General features: G+C 43.6%; 1 protein-coding gene across 2 annotated transcripts in view; it reads right to left on the bottom strand.

Moving 5' to 3' along the window:
• LOC126529618 (OTU domain-containing protein 5-B-like) overlaps positions 1 to 11,959 on the bottom strand; it is a 58,597-nt gene extending 46,638 nt beyond the window's left edge. Inside the window, exons 1-3 of one of the 2 annotated variants that reach the window (XM_050177137.3) lie at positions 11,274 to 11,959; positions 2,379 to 2,469; positions 159 to 223 (exon numbers count right to left, since the gene is read on the bottom strand). In XM_050177137.3, the coding sequence (XP_050033094.1) occupies positions 159 to 223; positions 2,379 to 2,469; positions 11,274 to 11,741 (624 nt within the window). In that variant the 5' untranslated portion in view covers positions 11,742 to 11,959. The remainder of the gene's footprint in view (positions 1 to 158; positions 224 to 2,378; positions 2,470 to 11,273) is intronic. The other variant, XM_050177136.3, reaches the window with a different exon arrangement.
• Positions 11,960 to 22,411: the final 10,452 nt, after the last annotated feature.

Here is a 22,411-nt window from a genome sequence, read left to right as displayed (position 1 = left end):
AATGCCTGTTTCAGGGAGTGCGCATCCTGTAGCACGGCCTGCCATAAATTCTAGACAGCAGTGGCCAGGCCAAATGACTGCAGCTCATGAGGAAGTGGTCCACAAGAGTGCAAGTCTGGCTTCACACTAAGCAACTCAAGGAGGAGGCAGACACGCACCATGTAGTCCATGCAAAGCTTGCGCACTGCTTTGTGCATTTCCTGGTCCCCGTACACCTGGTCCGCTGCATCAGCCAGAAAGGACAAACGCTAAGCACAGACTACAGCTGCTACAATGCCAGCTTGCCACAAGCGGTGCAGTCGAAAATCAGCTAAAAAGTGGCGCTGATTGTACACTGTCATGAGCCAGACCTCAGGCAGAAACAGTCAGCGCCAGTGTTGTTTTATAGTGCACTCACCTGGACCCTTTAAGTGACAAAAAATCGGCTGTTACCTTTTTTTTCAGGAAACACTTTCTCCTCAAGTTCTACAGCTACAGTAGACATTCAAGATTGAGGTTCACAGGTTCATGCATGCTGACATGCTAGAGCAATGGTTGCTGAGGATGACTGCCATAGTGGAAAAAAAAAAAAGAAAAGACTCATGGTTGATGGCACACCTCTAGGTTTGGCACATACCAGACACAGATTCTGGCTATTTGACTACAACCCAGTAACTAGTACACATGTCCTCACTGTAATGCCATCAACAGCACAACCAGCTATGGTCATGGAGCAGTGGTCGTGCCATTGTGTCAACAATGTGCCCAGTGTGATAGCAATGCAAAAGACCTACTTTAACATAATTTAGCCACAGCAGCATGTTCAAACTATTTTGAATGGTGCTTTGCTCTTGGTGTATCGTCAACAGTGGTTATCAGCTGGAAAACACTGCATTGTCGGTACCTAGTACACAGTCCACGAGGTTCTGATTTGGGCTGTGGACATGGGATGTCCCTTTCTATGCAAGTGAATATCATTCTAACACACTTCACATCACATTCCACACTGCTACTGCATACTTTGACTTTTAGTCTTTCCCACACTCAATGACCACTTAGCTGAAATCATATGGTAAACTGTCTTCTATCTAGAGGGACTGTCACCAAGGTTCAATAATGGACACTATGGCTTTGCTAGTATTTTGTTGAAAGAAGTGCAGAAGTGACTAAACATACAGGAGTAAGTTACAATGGCCACTGTCATTCTCAGCAAAGCTGCGAATTGCTGTGCCACACCCACCTATGTTATGCCTGAGGATGGATGAACTGTCATGAGTTGTGAAATGTATTTGAAGTTCATACTGGCCCATTATTGCCTCTGGTCAGCCCATTCAGTCTAAGTTGCCTTGTCAGCTACTTGGTAAACTATTTGTAAATACTTCATAACTTCTCTTTTCACCAAGATGAGACTTATCTCTCTGTCAAGCTGCTTTAGCAATGATGTCTGACAACAGTGCATTGGCATGCTCTTGCAACTTCACAACATGGGCAAAGGCACTAGGGTAACTCCTGGTATCTGAAACAGTGGTGGCCACTTAGAGCACTGTACAAGATGTTGCCAACACGCCTCTCTCACTAAGTTTCACACAATGAAAAATTCCCATCCCACTGTAGCAGATCGCAACCACAGATGAACCCACCTTGAAGTGTCCTTGAAAAGCAAACTTCACAGGTGAATAAAAATTCTGACCAGCAGGAATTTTGCTTCAGCTGTGAACTTCACTTTATGGTGGACAACAGCGTGGCTACAATCTGGTGCACAACACTTTTCACATCCCTGAAAAAAATTATGTTTGCTGTATCAGAGTGTCTATGAATACGAGCTCCAGACTTTCTATGGCACTTCACAGCATTGCCCAAAAAGTACAGAAGACTTCATACTATGTTTCATATACAGCAGGTGGCACTGAGAAGGCTAGGAACTAAAGGGCTAGGCTACTCTCACTGCTCACATTTAACTCCAAAAATAGTAAGTCATTTAAAAGAAAGACAGGGGTATGCGTCACGTAATTCCACATGAAATGACATAAGGCAAGTCTAACATGCTGCAAAATGTGACATAATTATTATGTGGGAGGCACCGCAGATACAAACCTATTCACCACTGAATGCGTGAAGGGGCAGGTTTATGCAGCCAGCAGTCATGGCCCACGGCTCGTGTCCAATAGTTGTAATTGTAATATATCAATTAGCTATTTTGTAGAAAGTGCCCAAATAAATCTGCACTGTGAAACACGCAGAATGAGACAGTTCTCTTGCCACAGTAGTACTAGCATAGCTTCCACAGTGCTCCCTGCTAAACGAAGCGCAGTATAGCAACAAGTTCAGCGAAGCCGCACTTTAGCAATTCGGCTGGCCAACGGAAAAAAATTGGGTGAGTGAAAAAAAGTACTACTGACCCACTGCCCTAAAGAGGCAGGCACCATCTTCGCCCATGTTCTTGATCAGCAGTCCCTTCTTGCGAAGCTTCTTCTCAAAGTGGTACTCCCTCTGCAACGCATCAAGAGGTTCCACGGCAGGTCAACCAGACACCACAGTACAGTGCACTTTGAAAATGTTTCCCCAGCACCTTTCAGCAGTCAACAAAAGCCAACGGATTCATATCGACAGCACAAAATGTGACACCAAAGATTTTTTTTAATCCTATATATACTGTGATCTCAATCGTGAGATCATAGCAAGGTGGTACATGAATTAGTACACACAATAAAATTAAAAGGAAGGCATACATAAGAAGCAAGTCATTCTGCAGTCAAAAATATCCGCATCATTGTAAGTGGGCCACAAGGATGATAATGTGTCATGGATTGCAACTTCTTTAGCAGGTACTTTACTTGAGAAAAGAATTTCAGGTTATAAAAGCACCATGGCAGACGTGAAATAACTATGTTTTAAGGCAACCGTGTGAACAAACGTGTTTTATATGTTTTAAAGCACTGCAGTTGCCAATGAGGAGTGCCATTAGTGGCAAGCTAGATACTTTAGCCACTCGGGCACCATGAACATGCACTTATTAAATATGTGAGCATCATTGCCCTTTGCCCATATCATAATGAGCCAGAAATCTTCCAAGATCACGACACAAGCCTGAGGGGAACAAATTTCAATCTGTCAAGAGAGGCAGAGATGCAAAAACCCCTTTTGACATTGAGTGACCAACCGACAGCATTAAACGTCCTAAAGCAGCATAGAAGCTAGAGACGCTGTTAAGCCACTGCTGTGTCACAAGAGATGCTGCTTTGCCGACTCCAAACAAAGCAGCTGTATCCAAATTTTAGCCCTTTCGGTTTGCAACATAACGGCAGCACTTTTGTTATGCCTCCTCCCCTATGCCCTCCAACAACCCATGCACATATTTTTATTCACTCCCATTTATTAGGCAATACACTGGTACTGGACACAAGGAGGGCCAAAAGGAGGTGGTTAGCCTCAAGACTTGGCCCCGACACGCTGGGTGCAGTAGCAACAGTGGTAGCATACAGCACAAGTGAAGATTTACACATTAATGAAAAATTTTATACAAGTAGTAAATTCTATGAGCATCATGCAAAGACTAATTACAAAAATGCAATAAGCTTAAGGGCATAAATTATATTACACAATACAAAGAAAAATGACATGATAAAATGTTACAAATGTATTCAATAAAACGAGAATATGACATTTGCACATGAATGGCCAATGAAATTCGCAATAATTTTTTATAAGTGAAGAGCACTGCTATGCATGACTGCAGGAACACCAATCTGCATGATCAATAGGGACTGTATTTCTTGTTTGAAATGACAGCATGTGCATGTTTTTGCCATATCAATTATAAAAGGCTACTCATTACGTGAAAGCATATCCTAATAGTCCATGAACCTCATATAGCAGATCGCACACAACAAACTCAAGCTGGACAATACCAACCTCAAAGCATTTTGTAAGTTGTTCTGACCACTCGCTAATCTCAAGCATTTGGAGTGCTCCAGGGAAGCCTGTCATGCATCGTGCTGCTCTAATCTTAGATCATTGAGTGCGTGCTAACTTTGCCCCCAGTGCTTGTCATCCACGTAGTAACGGCACAAAACATGTGCAAACGCTTGATAACCTAATCTGATCTCACTGTGAAAATAGCTTTTGGAGATGCTCTTACAAAATGCACATGGCTGACTAACTGCTTTAGGCACTGAAATTGCAGCACCATGCCAGTAATATGACAGATTGCAAAGATGCTTTTGATTACATCGAGAGCCTCAACAACAGCCTTGGTGCAACGCAATTCAAGAGATCATCCAATTAGGCAAACTAGTGCACAGCAAGTCAAACTGTAGAAAAAAACTGCAAGAAAACAATTTGTACTAAGCAGTTTCTCACATTACAGAGTAATGTTGTGAGAAACATGTGAGGAAGGCAAATACATGCGCTACATGCACAGCACATTGTTAAAGCCAATCTGAGAATGGCAGTAAGGAACTACATAGAAGGCACACATATGGCTTGTATAAAAATACCGCAGAAGAACCAGTGAAGAAGCAAGAAAAAATATAAATGCTGATATGCATGGTGTTGGTGTGAAAGGAGACTACCACAACAGGAATACAGGAGATAAAATAAAAAAGCAGAAATACCAGAACGTGATTGATTCGTCTCACCTTGTTCACAACACTATATTCAGGCAAATTGACTTGGACAAAACTGAGAAGCATTTATGGAAGTGTTAACAGTAGCATAAGATAAACATCCCTCTTCGATAAACAATGAACTTTTTTTTTTCTAACATACAATATTTTCTAGCTTTTGCATGATTAATGAAAGTGCAGGAAGGAATTAATAGGTCTCTCCATAAGAAAAAAAAGTTCCGGCAGAAGCCACCTCACAACTATTGTCGACATTATTGCAATTAGCCCTGAAGCAACGTGGTGACACCCCGTACTGAGACACTGCACAAATGCATCGTGTATGAGGTGTGAATACAGCTAGAGGGCTCCTCTTTCGCACTTCTCTGGACACACTTCTCCATCTAGTGGCATGGCCATGAATTCTGCATGTGGCGCGTGTGCATATTGACAAGTGTACTTGTTTATCTTTTTCGAGTGGCTGTTTTTCACTGGCTAACAAATGCTATACGATCGGCGCATGCTGTGCCTGCAGGTATCGGAACATTCTTAACCCTTGTAGCCAATTCTATCTGTTGTCTGCGTTGTCGCCGAACTTTGGGCGTTTGGGCAGAATCTCAAAGGAGATTCTGCCAATTAGATCATGGACCACCCAGTGACCCAAGTTGCTGAAAAAACGGCTAAAGACACACAGACAGGAAAACAAACATTGTAAAAGTGTGTGAAGTATCCTAAGCATGCTCATCCTATTAATATGTCCTGCAGAGCAATTATTTTGCATAACAAAACCACCGTCAAAAAAACATAATTCTGTGAGGCACTGTATTTTCATTTCCACACATTTGAGCAATGTTATTTTAGGCCTAAAGTCGTCTAGTTAGTAAAATGGCAGAGCTATACTTGCAGACAACTTTCTGCGGCTATGAAAGGAAAGTAATGGGGGCAGAGCTTCTGCACATGTGTGACCACGCCAAGTAGTTCACCAGCATTTGAGAGTGGTTCTGGTTGCTCGGAACAGACGCTCAATTGATGCAGCTTCCATGTGCGACGGTTTCGTGTTAGCTCAGATGCGACAGGGAAAAGCTGCAAAATAAGTAAACTTTTAGATTCAGTGGTGTGTTTTGTCTTATTTAACTGCTGCTAATAAGGTGTTTATGTTTTCTCTTCGCCAGCCTAAACGAAAGTGGATTAAAATGCAGGACTCTTTTCAGAAGTGCTCCCATTTGTGCAAGCTTTGCCTCCGTAACCTTCCCTTCATAGCCACAGAGAGTTGTCCACAAATATACAAATCCGCTGCATTATGAGCGCACACAGATAAATGTGGCATAGCAAAGCAGCTAATAATGTGCAATAGGGTAAGTTTCAGTTTGCTGAGCGTCATGACACAGCCACCGTGCTGAATGTGCCATCACTTGAACACCTCTCCCACCAAGGCCACGCTAGTGCCAAGGAGTGAGAATGCAAGACACACCAGCAGCACGGAACAAGCAGTGTGTGCACTACTAGACCTCACAGAACTTCACCCCAGACCAAGTGAAACCCATGAATATGGCGCATGCAATTTCCGAATGGCAAATGGCGAACATGCACAAGCGTGCAATGGATTGGATCAGCTCAGCGACCCTTTAGCTCATCTCGCTTTATGAACAGCAGGATGTGCGAGGGAACTTCTGCATAGGGTGGTGGTGACTGCTACCTGGCATTCACCACAACTCCTCTTTGCAGTGGCCTTCGAGATTGCATGGTGCAGTTTTGAAGCAGTTTCGCTCGTTTGAAGTCGTACGAAAACTAAATAGGAGGTGTAGAATAAAGGTAGTACAAGCCTACGCTCCAACCTCCAGTCACGATGATGATGAAATAGAACAGTTTTATGAAGATGTTGAATTAGCGATGAGATAAAAAGTGTAAACTCAATGTACTGTAGTCATGGGCGACTTCAATGCAAAAGTGGGCAAAAAGCAGGCTGGTGAACAAGGAATTGGCAACTATGGTGTTGATTCTAGGAACGCCAGAGGAGAGATGCTGGTACAATTCACAGAAAGGAATGAGCTGCACATAATGAACACTTTCTTCAGGAAGTGTAGCAACAGAAATTGGACGTGGACCTGGAAAAGCCCTAATGGTGAACCAAGAAATGAAATAGATCTCATACTTTCTGCCGATCCCAGCATAGTGCAGGATAAAGCAGTGTTAGGCAGGGTAAAATGCAGTGATCATAGGTTAGTGAGATCTAGGATTCACCTCAATATGAAGAGAGAGTAAAATTGGTCAAGAAGAAACAGTCCAACCTAGACACAGTAAGAGTAAAAGCAAACCAATTTAAGCTTGTGCTCGCAAACAAATATTCAGCCTTAGAACAGAGGGATGAAGATGACATAGAGCTAATGAAGGAAACCGTAACTAGGCTGGCTCCAGAGGCAGCAATTGAAGTGGGAGGAAAGGCACCAAGACAACCAGTAGGCAAGCTCTCCCAAGTAACAAAGGACCTAAGAAAGAAACGACAAAGAATGAAAGTGTCCAACTCAAGAGATCAGATAGAATTCACGGAACTGTCAAAACTAATCAACAAGGAGAAAATAAGGGATATTCAAAATTATAACGTGAGAAATACTGAGGAAGCAGTAAAAAATGAATGCAGCCTGAAATCAGTGAGAAAGAAACTTGGCACAGGACAAACCAAGATGCATGCACTGAAAGACAAGCAGGGTAATATCATCAGCACTTTTGAAGGTATAGTAAAAGCAGTGGAAGAATTCTATGCTGACCTGTTCAGTACTCAGAGCAGCCATGTTACCTCTGCTTGTAGTAATGAACAGGTTACAGAGGCTCCTTCTATAACTAGCGATGAAGTTAGAAGGGGGTTGCAAGACATGAAACGGAGAAAGGTGGCAGGAGAAGATGGAATAACAGCAAATTCAATCAAAGATTGAGGAGATATGCTTGAAAAGCTTGTGGCCCTTTATACGAAATGTCTCACAACTTCAAGGGTCCCAGACAACTGGAAGAATGCCAACATTATACTAACCCACAAAAAGGGAGATGGTAATGAATTGAAATATTATAGACCCATTAGCTTAATTGCAATCTAGTATAAAATATTCACCAAGATGACTTCCAACTGAATAAGGGCAAAACTTGACTTCAGTCAACCAAGAGAACAGGCAGGCTTCAGGAAGGGATACTCTACGATGGATCACATCAATGTCATCAATCAGGTAATCAATAAATCTGCAGAGTACGATCAGCCTCTCTATATAGCTTTCATAGATTACGAAAAGGCATTTGGTTCAGTAGAGATACCAGCAGTCATAGAGGCATTAGGTAATCAAGGACTACAGGAGGCTTATGTAAATATCTTGGAAAATGTCTACAAAGGTTCCACAGCTAGCTTGATTCTCCACAAGTAGAAAGATACCTATAAAGAAGGGGGTCAGGAAAGGAGACAATCTCTCCAATGCTATTCACTGCGTGCTTGGAAGAAGTATTCAAGCTATTAAACTGGGAAGGCTGACGAGCGAGGATCAATGGCTAATATCTCAGCAACCTTCGGTTTGCAAATGACGTCCTGTTCAGCAACACTAGGAACTAGTTACAACAAATGATTGAGGACATTAACTGAGAGAGTAACAGTAGGGTTGAAGATTGCTTCGCAGTAGACAAAGATAATCATCAATAGCTTGGCAAGGGAACAAGAGTTCAAGATCGCCAGCCAGCTTCTAGAGTGTGAGAAGGAGTATGTTTACCTAGGTCATTTACTCACAGGGGATACTGATCATGAGAAGGAAATTTACAGAAGAATAAAAATGGGCTGGAGCGCATACGACAGACCCTGACTGGAAGCTTACCTCTATAATTAAAAAGAAAGGTGTACAATCAATGCATTCTACCAGTGCTGACATATAGGGCCGAAACTTGGAGACTGACAAAGAAGCTTGAGAACAAATTAAGGACTGCGCAAAAAGTGATGGAACGAAGAATGACAGGCATAACGATAACAGGCAGGAAGAGAGTGGTGTGGTTCAGAGAGCAAACAGGGATAGCCGATATTCTAATTGACATTAAGAGAAAGAAATTGAGCTGGGCAGGCCACGTAATGCGTAGGTTAGCTAACCGGTGGACCATTAGGGTTACAGAATGGGTGTCAAGAGAAGAGAGGCGCAGTCGAGTACAACAGAAGACAAGGTGAGGTGATGAAATTAGGAAATTTGCAGGCGCAAGTTGGAATTGGTTGGCACAGGACAGAGGTAACTAGAAATCGCAGGGAGAGGCCTTTGTCCTGCAGTGGAGATAAAATAGGCCGATGATGTAGAATGGATGTAGCAGCTTTAATGGAGTGTAACAGGTTGGAGTAATTGTAGCAGCATTCCCACCACTGTAATTAAATGCTATAATACTGAATGTGATGTGTGCTGATATCTTCACTATCATCCTATGCAGCATGTAATCTTATGCGATGTTTATGTCTGCACATTGCACAGGTGTGCAGACATAAACCTGTTTCATTCCTGTGTGTGGCCAAACAGAAGCTGCCTTGCGTGAATTTGCTCTCGTGCACACGTGCTGTGTGGCATTATGCATGTGGCACCAATCATCTGCAAGAGCTACTTGGTGTAGGCACAAGATAAGTATATTGGTGGTTGTAGCCTAATGGAGCATCAGGTTCTTCTTGTGCAGGAAGACAGAGCTGTGATCCCACCTTTGGGCACGTCTTTCTCTTTAAAATTTTCTTTGTGCGAGTTACTTGGCAGCATCCATGGTCAACAAAGTCTGGGAGCATTTGCCTTTAGAAACCGATTGTTGGGGTTGTTTGCTTTTTGCTTCCGATTAGCAGATAGCTGCGTTGTATTCCCATGCCTTGGTGATAAGTAATGGGGAGTACATGTGCACGTTGCTTTTGGAAACAACAAAGACCTGCTGGAAGTCACATGCTCAAATCATTTCCCTTTTATCAGTTTTTCTTTTGTTTTCTATGCTGCAACTTCTAATTATCTGGGTCACCAACCATCCCGTTTGCAAACATTTTCCCAAAATGGCACTGAAATCATGCTGTTGTGTGCTCCTATACATGTCACATGACCTCTATGCGCAGTGTAATCAATTTTCCTCGTAAGGAGTGCAATGAAGAGGTGCTGCAATAACAGTTTTCAATTACAATCACTGCTGATTGAGTGGATTACGCGAGATATATCAAAAAGCAGGTTTTGAAAGACAGCTTTGCAAAAGTCCACTCTGCAGAAAAACAACAGCAATTCACTTATATTTACACATCATTGGGAAGGAGAAAAAGACTTGTCCTTGCATGGCATGAATCAAAAGATAACTATAACTGGGCATATTATTAAAAACTACCAATCACACAAACTTGACACTCTTCTATCTATTTGCAGATCATATTAGCCAAAACTTTTTTCCCCTTGCACTCTTACAGGCTACTATTCATTTTCCAACTGCCCTTACTGCAATCAACAAGAACTGCCTTGCAGTTGCAAAGCTCAATTTGAGAAGACACAGTTATTGCATGTTGCACTGCATGCATCACAGTGTACTTGACAATTGTAGCTGTCCAATAAGTTTATGTGAACATCATTTGGAATACGTTTTTCATTTTAAAAATGCAACACGATGATATTTTCCAAGTACTAATAGCCACGCTAAGTGCTTTTTGTAGCACCCAAGGATCCCTGCCATCAAATAATGGCACAGTGTTGTGTGGCACTTATGCCATTAAAATCGCACTCGCTGAAGCTAAGTACACTGACTAAGTGACGCTAAATCTGACAACCTTAACTTAAGCTGGCAAGGCAGCACATAACCCACACTGTGTACTTGCTGCTGTTGTGCACTGTTCGGTGCACACCTAACTCCTTCTGCAGCATAGCAACTTATGGACGCGTGCAGCTTGCAGTGCTAAAGATAACACGCCCATTTACAAACGGCGGTGATGAATAACGCTGCAGTTCAAACGAGCTGTTGCAATATAGAAAAATTCACAAAGCCAGGATGCGACTGTGCACTCCACATCAGAGAGATCAGGAGCGGATAGTAATCACTTCAAGACAGCCACTAAACTTTGTTGACTGAGGAGTGTTCGACTCGGGATTCTTGATCTCAGCAAACCCATGCCCGACACTCTCCCAACAGATCCAAACGTCAGCTTATGTATTTTCCCTGCGACGCAATAGCGGCTAATAAAATCGATCGACAGGACTCTTCCCTCGGTTTTGCAGCTTAACGCAATATCTCTGAAGGCTGATCAGAAGTATGCACATTAATCGCGCATGTCTCAAATGGACGTTTTCTGGGCGGCGTGCCAGAAGGCGCCAGCACCTCCGTCATCTGCAGCGGACGACGTTAGGCCAGGGTGTACGAAAAACCTGCAATAGTCGTCATTCATTGAATGCTAGTCAAAGCTACGTAACGAGACGCCTTCTTGCTCTTCGCAAGCGCGGGGGGCCTCCCCCTGCGTCAGCGCTGCTGACCTGCCCTTCACATGCTGACCTCATACTGCCCTAACTCGCGTCGGTGAAAGCGGGGCCACGGAAACTTCCAACATGGCTTATGCTGACCCCTACTATCCCTAGTGTTCTCGATACGGACACACGTCTCGCGATTAGGCACGTGCTCGCCTGTCGCTTCCTAACCGCGGCCAGAAACGAGATGCGAAAAAGAGATCAAAACGCCGTCGCCACTCGCCTCCTTGTATTCCTCATTGGTCCAGAGCTCGGGTGGTTTGTCGTACTCGTCACCGGAGTTGTATCCGCTGGGGTCAGCGTCTTCACGCCCTGAAGCCGAGTCTTCGCCCGCGGGGCTGTTGGCTCCCTGCGACGTGCTGGGTTTGACGACTATGCCAGCCGAGCGGTGGTGGGCCTTGCGGAGACTTCGGTGCGGCGATGCCCTATGCCTGCGCTTGGAGTGGCTCGGGCCACCGTCGACGGCGTCGAACTCGTCGAAGCCGCTGGCGGTCGCGTGAGCGGGCCGTTTTTCGTCGCGCGAGCTGGCGTTGGGCGCTGCCCAACGCGGCGGCGAGTTGCGGTTCGTGAAGTTGTACTGCTCGGCCGAGTGGCCCGAGTGACCATGGCGGTCGCCATGAAACGGGCTCGGGTCGGAGCCGTCGCCCTCGCTTTTCGACTGCGACGACTTTTTGGTAGGCAGAATGGTCATGGCGTCTCTCTTTTCTTTCGTGTACCAACGCTAGGAAGACATTAATCCTCGGGCGTTGGCTCGCGGGAGCACCGACTGCCGACAAGCCAGGAAAAACACACACACTTTATCGGGGCCTAAAGCACCCGTATGACACAGGAGCAGCAGCTGGAACAACTTCCGAATTTCGACCAAAGATGGCGACTGCTAATGCGCAGTGACGTCACATTAATTTAAAGGCGCAGTGTGGCCATACCAAAAAGCCATACTTTTGACTTCCGTGGAACGTTTGAAAACAATAAATTATTTCTTTTTAACGTGCCTTTCGGTCATGCAGTGTCAACTCGCGAAACGTGCGTGTGATGAAAGCGATGGAACACATGTGTAGAAGCGTCTCTGAGCAGCGATTTGGTATATGTGAACGGTGCTCGCATGTTTCTATCAACCGTTTTATCACTTTAACGCTCAGTTAAAACATTGCGAGTGCCACAGTTTTACATTTTACATGTCCTTTAAAATAATGGTGGTGATAATAATGTAGCCGCTGTTCTTTGAAGCTGTTGGACATCACAATCCTCGACCGAGCCAAACGATCGCAATCAAAACTGATGATGATCTTTATTGGCATCCCCTTTTTAAATGGGGCGGGTACGAGTAGTCTCCTAGCCTTCTGATCTAATCAGATTTTGTCGTAATAGGATACAAATAAAAAAACAGCAGTTGACAACATGGACTGCGCGTAGTTGCTACTCCGCCAGCCAATCGCAGAAGCAAGCAAACAAATCGCCGTCGTGCGACCATTTCAAAATGGCGTCGTACTTGATACCTCTGGAGCGTCTGCTGTTCTTGAAGTCTTTCCATCGGCGGAAGCGATGAGGTGTGCAACAGGCATGAACAAAGTGTATGCAGTCTGAGAACTTCACTCTTCAAAAGTCCGCAGTACGGTTCATTTCACATGCTGACCCCGTTTTACTCATGAAACTTCACTACAAACTGAACTGAAACTTGACAATAAATAGTTGCAGCGAAGCGAGCGTTTTGAGTTCAACAAAGAATTAGGCTTTCACCGTTCCCCTATAATAGACGAATGAAAAGGTACAAAATCACGCGCATATAAATTTATTTTTATGTTTACCGCCTTATTTATGTAGCAGTGTAAGTTTGAAGTACGAACTATTTGCAATCTCGCGGAGGAACAGTGGATGGCGCTTATAAGGGCGTGGGCGGGGCTTCACTGCAGACTTGAGTTGTATCCGACTACACATCTATCGTTATCTAGCCTCCTGGCTATCTCTATCTTAACTTTTGAATTTAAAACATATCACTATGCTGTGCATATATGCGTATGTATAGGGGGGGGGAAGAGGTGCACTTGCCCCCCCCCCCCATTGTCGAAATTGGGGATGTAAAGTATATATCATCCCCCCCCCCCCCCCCCCACAAGCAGGAAAGTCCAACAAATCAACAGCTAAAGCTAAATTTTCTTTCTTAATTTAGCGACCACTTAAGTAATGCTTTTGTTTACTACGCATCCCTTGCTTGTACAGCGAGAATTCTTTTTGTGCTTTCTCGGGATGCCTTGTAGCAGACAACACACAGGATTCGCCATAAACACCTGGTACTGGGCAGTTTGCATTGGTCGTACTAAACTAGAAAGTACTTTTATTTCAGGAGTAGTAGTTTCATTGTGCTATCTTTATTAACTAGTTCGTTGTTTCACATTATATGCTCATCGATCTGTGTGACTTCCAACTGAAACCAACTGGCATATCAAGTTTCATTAAAACCAGTTGGCAGTTATGGTCCCATTAAGATCAATCACTAATAGTACATTCTAACTGGTGAAATCTCTGAACAATCACTTGGAACAATTCGACTCCTCAAATAGTGTACGCCCCAATAGCACACACTATGAGCACCAATGGTAACTGTCCATATACAGTACAAGGTCCAAATGGAACTCCCTTAACACCAACTGGACTCGCTATATGATGTCATATTGGAATGCTTAATACCAACTGATCCCATAACCTTATGTCCTTTAGATGCTTTAATAGATGCAGTTTACAAAACTGCGATATCTGTTTTTGGTGCGAAGTTGCAGATTTGTAAACATTGTGCTTCCATGTTTTTAGAAATTACAAATTTCCAGGAATTCTTAAAAATTGTTCCAGGCCCTAAACCAAAAATGCTCCACTGTCATTCGACTGCAACTTTCCCTCTCAATTGCATCAAGCTTCGTCCAAATCAGTCCAGTGGTTGTCTCATTAAAGTATTTCTGCATGTTACATTTACTGAAATAGGCAGCATCAAAGTTGGCCCCGAGCTAAGGCTTTCTCTTGAGCTGTGTCACTTGCTTACAACACATGCAGCTGTACTGCAAAGCAAACCAAGTAGCCATCTGATGTTCGAAAGGTCAATTTTGTAGAATTATTGGTACGACATAGAACATTAACACAGTTGTGCATCCATCAAACTTGAAAGGAGAATGCGCATGCTTTTCTTTCTGACTGGAATGCGCAAAACACATGTCCACACGTTTTCTCAGTCTGCCTTCCTGAAATATGAATATCTGTGGATATTTCTACGTCGAAGAAAAAGGCAGGAAAATGCACAGGGGCCCAATTCGACGACACTTACTGCACCAGCTGTGGACAGGTATGTTGATGAGGTAAGTATTTCGAACAGCATTCGGTAAGGCCAAACTTATTCATGTTTTATTTTTTCTCTAGTCACTGCACAGTGCAGACAGCATCGCTGATGCCGCAGGAACCAATTAAAAAACGAGACGAGAGGTACAGGCATTGCACATAATACTGTTGCAAGCTTTGTATGAAAATTACGAGACCATGTTTCAGCTTAAATCACTTCTTTTCACTTTGCCACCAGCTCTCTTCCTTTGGTGGTGCACTACAACGTCTACCATAATTTGCATATTTTGCTTATCCAAGTTGGAATCCATGTGAATGCCTTATCGCACCTTTCACTTCAGATTGGCCTGGTGACAGCCAGCCCTGGAGAATCATTTACAGAGTCTCGTCTTTTCCTCAGCATCACAGATGGCGTCATTGCCTCAGCCCAAATAATGTGCAGATATTTGTCTGAGCAGGCTTTTCAAACAGACAATGCAAGTTGTTCAGAGCAGCAGGCTCTGAACACAAGAAAATTTATTTTGGCTATTGATCAGCGGAATCCAGTGAAGATGCAATGTTGGTTGTACATGCAATGACTATTTTCATTGTTTTGGGTAGAGCTGACCCAGTGGCACTTTGAGAATCTTGAGACTGGCCTCGGTTACTACATTGCGTTTTCGTGTGCAACGCGAGACTGCAGCTAGACGTTTCTTGAATCTTCTCACAACAGTGTTCACGAAAACATGAGGATGAATACAATGGTGCCATAAAAATGACATGGTCTACAATGCCACTATGCTTTGCTTTAAGAAACACGCGATGTTGGTTGGTTGTACATGCAATGACTATTTTCATTGTTTTGGGTAGAGCTGACCCAGTGGCACTTTGAGAATCTTGAGACTGGCCTTGGTTACTACATTGCGTTTTCGTGTGCAACGTGGGACTGCAGCTAGACGTTTCCTGAATCTTCTCACAACAGTGTTCACGAAAACATGAGGATGAATACAATGGTGCTATAAAAATGACATGGTCTACAATGCCACTATGCTTTGCTTTAAGAAACACTGTCCAGAGGCCAAAGCAAGGTAGGCATTGCCTGCACCGAGTTCAAGGCAGAGCCCTTGAAGTTGGCTGAGCTGCAAAACTTGATGTACTTGCAGCACAAAGGGACATAAACTGTGAAATTCCTCATTGGAATTGTTCCAAATGGCACCATAACATGCTGTATGGAGCCGGGCCAACAGACGGATTTATTGCAGTTGACTAGGGCCTTTCTTTTCTAGAACCTGGCCATGATCTACTTGCTGTTAAGTGCTTTTCTAGAGTGCACGTTGACACAACAGACATGAAGGCTACCTTGGTTGTGCCACTGTTTTCAGCTGGAGAAAACTTGCGGTCTGTGTTCACATATAGCATACAATACACAGACTAAAGAAAACTCGCTATACTCAATGCATGGCTGCCTAATTAAGCTTTGCAATCACAGTGGCAGAATCCTACATGCGATTCGGCCAACTTGAGAAGTCATATATTCAAGAGGTGTGAGCAACGTTACATTATTACTAGTTGCTCAAAATTCATCTGCAATTGATGCGTACTTTGCAGTCGGCAAGAATGTTTGCTAACTCTGTCGCATAGGCTGTTGTTGAAGATCTTGCTTATCGTTGTAAATAAGCATTTATTTGCTGTGCGGAAATCATCATATCCATAGTTTTATGTAGAAACCGCACATTTCCTTTTGTCACAGTTTTGTGCTCATTCTCTGCAACATGTTGAAGGGTGCCAAATAAATTATTCAAATTGTACCTGTGTTGCCAACTTTGGCTAAAGGAGACTAAAGGAAACTGCAATCCTCTAGCAGCCCCACATGGAAACAAGAAATTGGATACACTAAGACTGGCACTCGTGGCCAGTATGCACCACTTGGTCCGTTTCTTTACACGAAATCAAAGCTTTGTTCACAGTGTTCGAATTACTTTTGTTTGCAGCTGTACATTGTATACCAAGTGAACATTCGAAACTGTTTAAGGACAGACCTGTCAACCTTAGAAGTTGAAAACTCCACTACAGTGGAATGCAAAAAATACTAAAATTTATTGAAAAACTGTAAAAAGCTTTGAAATATTTCATGTTTAGTTTATTAGATACAAACTGTTTTATAGGGATACCTTGAACAGGCTCTCTGTGCCACAAACAGAAATGCTCATATAAAATTTAATGCATTATTCATGCAACGGCTGTCAAACATCTAGTCGCCATAAATTACTCCACGACTCTATTAGTCTTCCTTTTGAAGTTTTTCTTGCCCTAAAACTATATGCAAATCCAAAAATGGCAATAGTAATTGGATCAACACAGCGAACGTAAACGAGCGCTATAAACTGGCCATTTTAAGACAAAATCGTAACAATTGGCAGGTACGTATATAGTATACAAGTTGCTAGCTTAGGAGAAATACAATTGTTAAACCATCCAAGCAGCATAGCTTTGCTTGAACTCGTCGCAGTGCTTGACAATAATGACGAGTTTGCTTCTTCAGAAAATACAGAGCTATTTGCATTTATGAGTAGTACTTCTGCAACTGCTTTAGGGAGCTCCTCCCTCAATGAAAGTGCTTTAACTGCTTGTCCTCAAGCGAAGTTTTCTGAAAAAATTTGTACTAGACTGAACTTGGGCACTGCTAGCTCCAGTTACCATTGGAATGATGGGTAGCACAGGCATTTGTCATCTTCGTGCTTGCGACTTCAAATGTTCCTGTGCTATAATTAACTGTGCTTAAACATTCTACATTTCCCAGCGATTTTTTTCCTGAACACGTGAAAGAAATTACTATCTCTGCACACATATAATTGTAGTAAATTGCTGCATTTGTAACATCTTGGTAAAAATTATCTGCAATGTTGCAAAGTTGTCGGAAGCCTGAATAACAAAGTTTAGGAAAATCCGTGCACACAGTGTCATATTTGCAGCTCCCACAGACGCTAGCGCCAGAGATCCCTCTAGTATTAATGCAATAGCGTTAAAGGAACACTAAAGGGAAATACTAAGTCGGTGTGGACTGCTTACATACCATTCCAGAAACATTGCAACGCTTGTTTCGTGCCAAGACTTAGTTTACGAGAAAATTGCATCTGAAAGCTCCGGATACCTTTTTCAAAATTCAAATCTCCTGTCACCCAACCGGGGAAGTGGTGATGTTGCATACGCCATCACCACCCTTTGCTGCCGTCGGTGAGTAAAACAGTGCCCGACAGACGGCGGCACCGAGCCAAGAAAGAGCAGTGAATTCGCCGCTGCAGGTGCTTTTCGGTCAAGTGGCATGGACCGTTCGCGCATCCTGGGACATCACATGGAAGTTGAATTCTCTGCTACTTGCAGTTTGTGCGAGTTTTGCGAGGCAGCAAAACCAGCACAGCACTACATGACGAGCAAACCACTGAAACGCGAAAGCATGGGCGGCGCAGGGTCGAGCAAAAACAAAACTTTTCGACCGCCAGCATTGGTGTTAATGGTAATTTAAATGAGTCTTTTTTCTAAAAATTAAACAGAACTGGACAAGTAGCATTTTATCTCATCTTATAATACAATACAAGGATGTTTTTTGCGACAAGTAGTTGAGTACTAGTGAAAGAATTTAACTGAGGAGTGCTTCTGTCATCGGGCAAGCGCTTGAATGTCCCGGGAGAGTCTAATCATGCGCTGCATTTACCTCAATTTCTCTATTATTAAGGCTCTTTTCGCGATAATATTGACGTTTTAGAGATTCTCGAGCACTAATCTATCAGTTTAGCTTAACTTAGCATTTGCCTTTAGTGTCCCTTTAAGGGCCCCGTGTCGCAGAAAATCTGGCTTCGGCATCCCGCGTCTGTGTCTGCCGCACAGTGTAGGACGTCGTTTCAGCAAAGAGACTTTCGAACCCAGGCCCTCCCTGTGGCGCAAGGAACTTGCTGAACTAATAAATTGATTTCTCAAGATAATACACGTAAAGAAATAATAAAGTACAACTTGCACACAGCTACAGACATGGCAGCGTCGGACGGTAATTTGAATATACGAGAAAATGTAATTCTGTTATGCGAAACTCAAACAAACCCCTTTTCCAGCGTTTCTGCAATTCATAGGCTGACCACGGCATCCGCCATTTGCATGCTGTAGCGCGAATATCTCAGAGTCTATGGAGCGGCATGCCCGTTTCCTTGAAAAACTTCCAGATGGCGCTCACCTCCGCCACATCATTGTAGGTCAGGGCATCGCTACTTTTTCACGGCGATGCCCACCTGTTACAAAGGGTGAGGCCACTAAATCCAATCCAAAAATCATGGCCCACGCAAGACACCGTGTTTTTACCAGAAAGCTCTCCTTTGTGCATAGTGTTTGCCGCAAGCATTTCCCAGTAAACATTATGGTTAAATACGCTGCAGTTGCTGGGAAGTGGGAGCAGCAGTCGATCTTTTAATGCTATCGCATTCCACTCAAAGGCCAAGCTTAAGTATCATCCAAATTTTTTTTATTGTAATCTACACAATTCGTACAACTGCTTTGGAAGATGAACCAGTCTTTGTGAGGAAATAAGGTAGGCAAGAGGCTAGTCCTCGGGAGAGCCCTCTGTCCTGCTTCTCTTGAAGTAGGGATTCTCAAATGAACCTCAGCTCGAAGAGCTTCCTAGGCTCCTTTAAATGGTGCACAGCATTACTGCTTGACTGAAAACCTTAACCTTCAAGAATGCTTCTCGATCCTTCCTACTGTAAGGAGCTGCTCGAGAAACGCATGATCAGATTGGTGCATTTTCGCAGATGCTACTAGTGCCCAACCAGTTAAATTTCAATATAACAAAGTCGGTAAAATCGGCAATTCGCTTCGTTATATTGAACTTCTGTTGTATTGAAATTCGACATTTTATACAATTAAGTATAGTTGCAGATCGATTTTTCTTACACGGAAAGAGGCTGCAGAAGTTTCCGAATTATCAGGCAATTGAAAAAAGCTATTTGTATGGGAAAACAACTCATTCTGATAAATTTTGGAGTCTGCGACGAATGATATGGTTTCATGCCACGTTGATGATATCTTCAAATAGGCGGTAGGAATTAAGTGAAGCCAGCCATGCTTTCGTGTGCACTCCACCCCCGCGGCTGATATAGCTTTGCTCGCGCTGGGACAACGCTATCAGGAAATGGGCAGGCAGTGGGGAGCGAATACTTTGTCTGCCTCGCACTCCAACAAGCCACTGAAACTCGATATCACGCTATCTCCAATACTAAACGCGCAGGAAGAAAGCTTACAAGGTGCCATGCCCTCTCTTAGCACAAACGGTAGATTACCTCTAAAGCAAGGTGCACGGATGCGTATGCATACAACGGCGCTTACAGCCATGGCCAAGATGTGCACCAACTTACCTCTTACTCCAACCCGCCCCCTCATGTGCACTTCGTGTTACCACGAGCTCCTCCCCCTCGTCTTTCTGCCTGTGCTCGCGCGGGAGGCAGCACTTGTGAAGCCACTATCTTGTCGCAACCTCACACCTAAAGCACAGATCTTATTGCACTTTTACTTTATACGGAACATAATGCAGCTCCACTTCAGCTCGTCGCTCTTATCGTGCTGTGTGCGATTTGAGAGGTGGGTTTGCAAGCAGCCATTTGCAATTCAATCATTTGACCATGTGCCTCTGCGGAAGTTTCCATTCGTTGTCTCAGAATTCCTGTGCGGTGGCAGTGAAATTTTGATATATTAAAATCGCATACAAACACACTTCATTATATTTAGGTTCTGAATACATACTGTTCCATGGACAATAGGTTATGAAAAGTCTAATACAGTACTTCATTATATCAAGAGTTTTGTTACATTGAAATTGGTTATATCGAGGTTTAACCGTACAAGTTTTTCACTTGAGGATCTCTGCCTATGCTATTGAGGCCTAGAGGTGGTATTGCTATGCATTTTAATGAGTAGAGGTGAAGTGTTGAGTCAAGGAACGTTCTGAAACAATGAGGTTAAACGAGCCTCAACTTCCCCTTCGTCTGCAGCACAGATGACATTGCATTTCAAGTAAATTCTGGTAGGACCGTTTGGTCCAACCAAACATTGGCAGGACTTTGAAAGCGTCTCCTAACATATGTAGCAACACACACACACATGCACAAACACACACACACACACATATATACTAGACTTCCGTTAATTCGATCCCAGCTGGCACCCATGCATTTATATGGACTTAATCTTTGGCCTTCGCCAGGTAATTCGAACTTGACCAATCTGAACACATGCACCTGCCCCTATGTTGACCCAAATAATAACCCCTTTAGTGGCAGCATGCCACAGCGGAGCCGGGGGACAGTGTATGTGTTGAACACGAGTCACCTCTTGCCTGCCCCACGAAGATTCTCAAGAAATAATCATCGCTCACAATGTTGGATTACGACATTTGCCCTATTCTAATGCAAATTTTAAAGAAATTGGGCCACCCACTGCCAGCACAGTGCAATCGGATACACAACCAAACGCTCGCATCAATGTGCATCGGGCATCAATCTAGAGACCTCGCGCTCCAGGCTAGTCTCGTACAGTTACTAGAGAGAACAGTAGCGCTAGTGTCTACGGGAGCTGCAAGCATGGGAATGGTGTGTAGCACATGGATTTGCCTAAACTTCCGTTCTTCTGGCTTTAAATGGTCTCGCAACTTTGCAAGGCCATCATTTGTAATAAAGTATTGCGTTAAAAAAAATGTCAAGGGCACTTCGGTATCCCTATATGGATAAATGTGAAGGCATTGAGTCGTCTTCCCGATGACTCGTCTTACGAAATGTAATGGTATTGTTTTCACATTGCACAATTTCTTGCATCACGAGCCTCAGCCTCCTTCGCATACTTGCGTGGACGTCCACAGGAGTTGGACGTAACTACTGACAGAACTCAAAGGTTCGTCAATCGGAACAAACGAGAGTTCACTGAAATCACCGCACCAATTGGCAGTGGGCCAGTGCCACCAGCACCTTTGCAGAGGGAAGGTTAGTATGCGAAAGCTGGCATGAGCGGCATTGGAGTGAGCTGTGCAAGACGACGTCAAACATGCTAACAATGGCACGACTGCGTCTCTGACCACGTGACTTGTACATCTCTGGCAACGCTGCCGGATTTTATGCTTCACGAGCCGTATAATGCTTTCACATTCGCAATTAACTAAACATATTAAAATTGCCAGACGGCAGGATTCAAACACAGGGCATTGAGCTCAGGAGCCAGGTGCTGAAACCATTGCACCACTGGATGCATGGACGAGCAGAACCACTGCAATTAGTATTAATTATGCATGGTTGCAGAGTTTTATTACCTTCTGCATTAAAAAGCACAAGTTGCTTTCAAATTTAGGCCCAGATAAACCGTAATGAAGCTACAAGAACACCCGAAGCCCTGAGCATGAAGATCAGACAAATCCATGTTACATACTACCCATCATTCTCATGGTGGCTGAACGTTCGCAGCGCCAGAGTTTTATGTAGTACTAATTGTAGGAAACTTTATGCTCCAGACAATGCAGCATCTTGCATGCACGTAGTGCACACACTGCGCATTGTGCTGCTCTACCCCATCACATTTTCTTGGTGCCCGTGCAATATTGTTCGATTGGGCATCTGTACTTTGCTCAGCTATTCATGACAGCATTCTCCCATGGATACAAAGATTTAGCAAGTTGAGGAAGTGTTGCAGGGCCTCCCTAATAAAAGCTTCACTGCAGAGTGTCCATCTGCAAGTACACCATAAAAAAACCTGGTATAGAAGCGACTGCCACAGTTATCCAAACCATACAACCTTGCAGACATGAATTGTTTTTTCTGGCGAAACTATACTAACTCAACCAACCACTAGTGTTGAATGTAGTAATTCTTAAGATCTCGCACAAAAGGCTGCAAAACAGGTACAAAGTTATTGCACAGACGCTCCAAGATTTTCATCAGCTGAATGGTTTAAGGAATGAAGTCTTGATGAAGCCTTACTAGCAGACTTAGTGAAGGTAATTTGCAGTGCATTCAGTTTGAAGCTTCAATTTCAAAT

The sequence above is a fragment of the Dermacentor andersoni genome, chromosome 9 (genome assembly GCF_023375885.2).
Source record: "Dermacentor andersoni chromosome 9, qqDerAnde1_hic_scaffold, whole genome shotgun sequence".
NCBI lineage: Eukaryota > Metazoa > Arthropoda > Arachnida > Ixodida > Ixodidae > Dermacentor > Dermacentor andersoni.
This window is presented reverse-complemented; position numbering and strand designations above follow the sequence as displayed.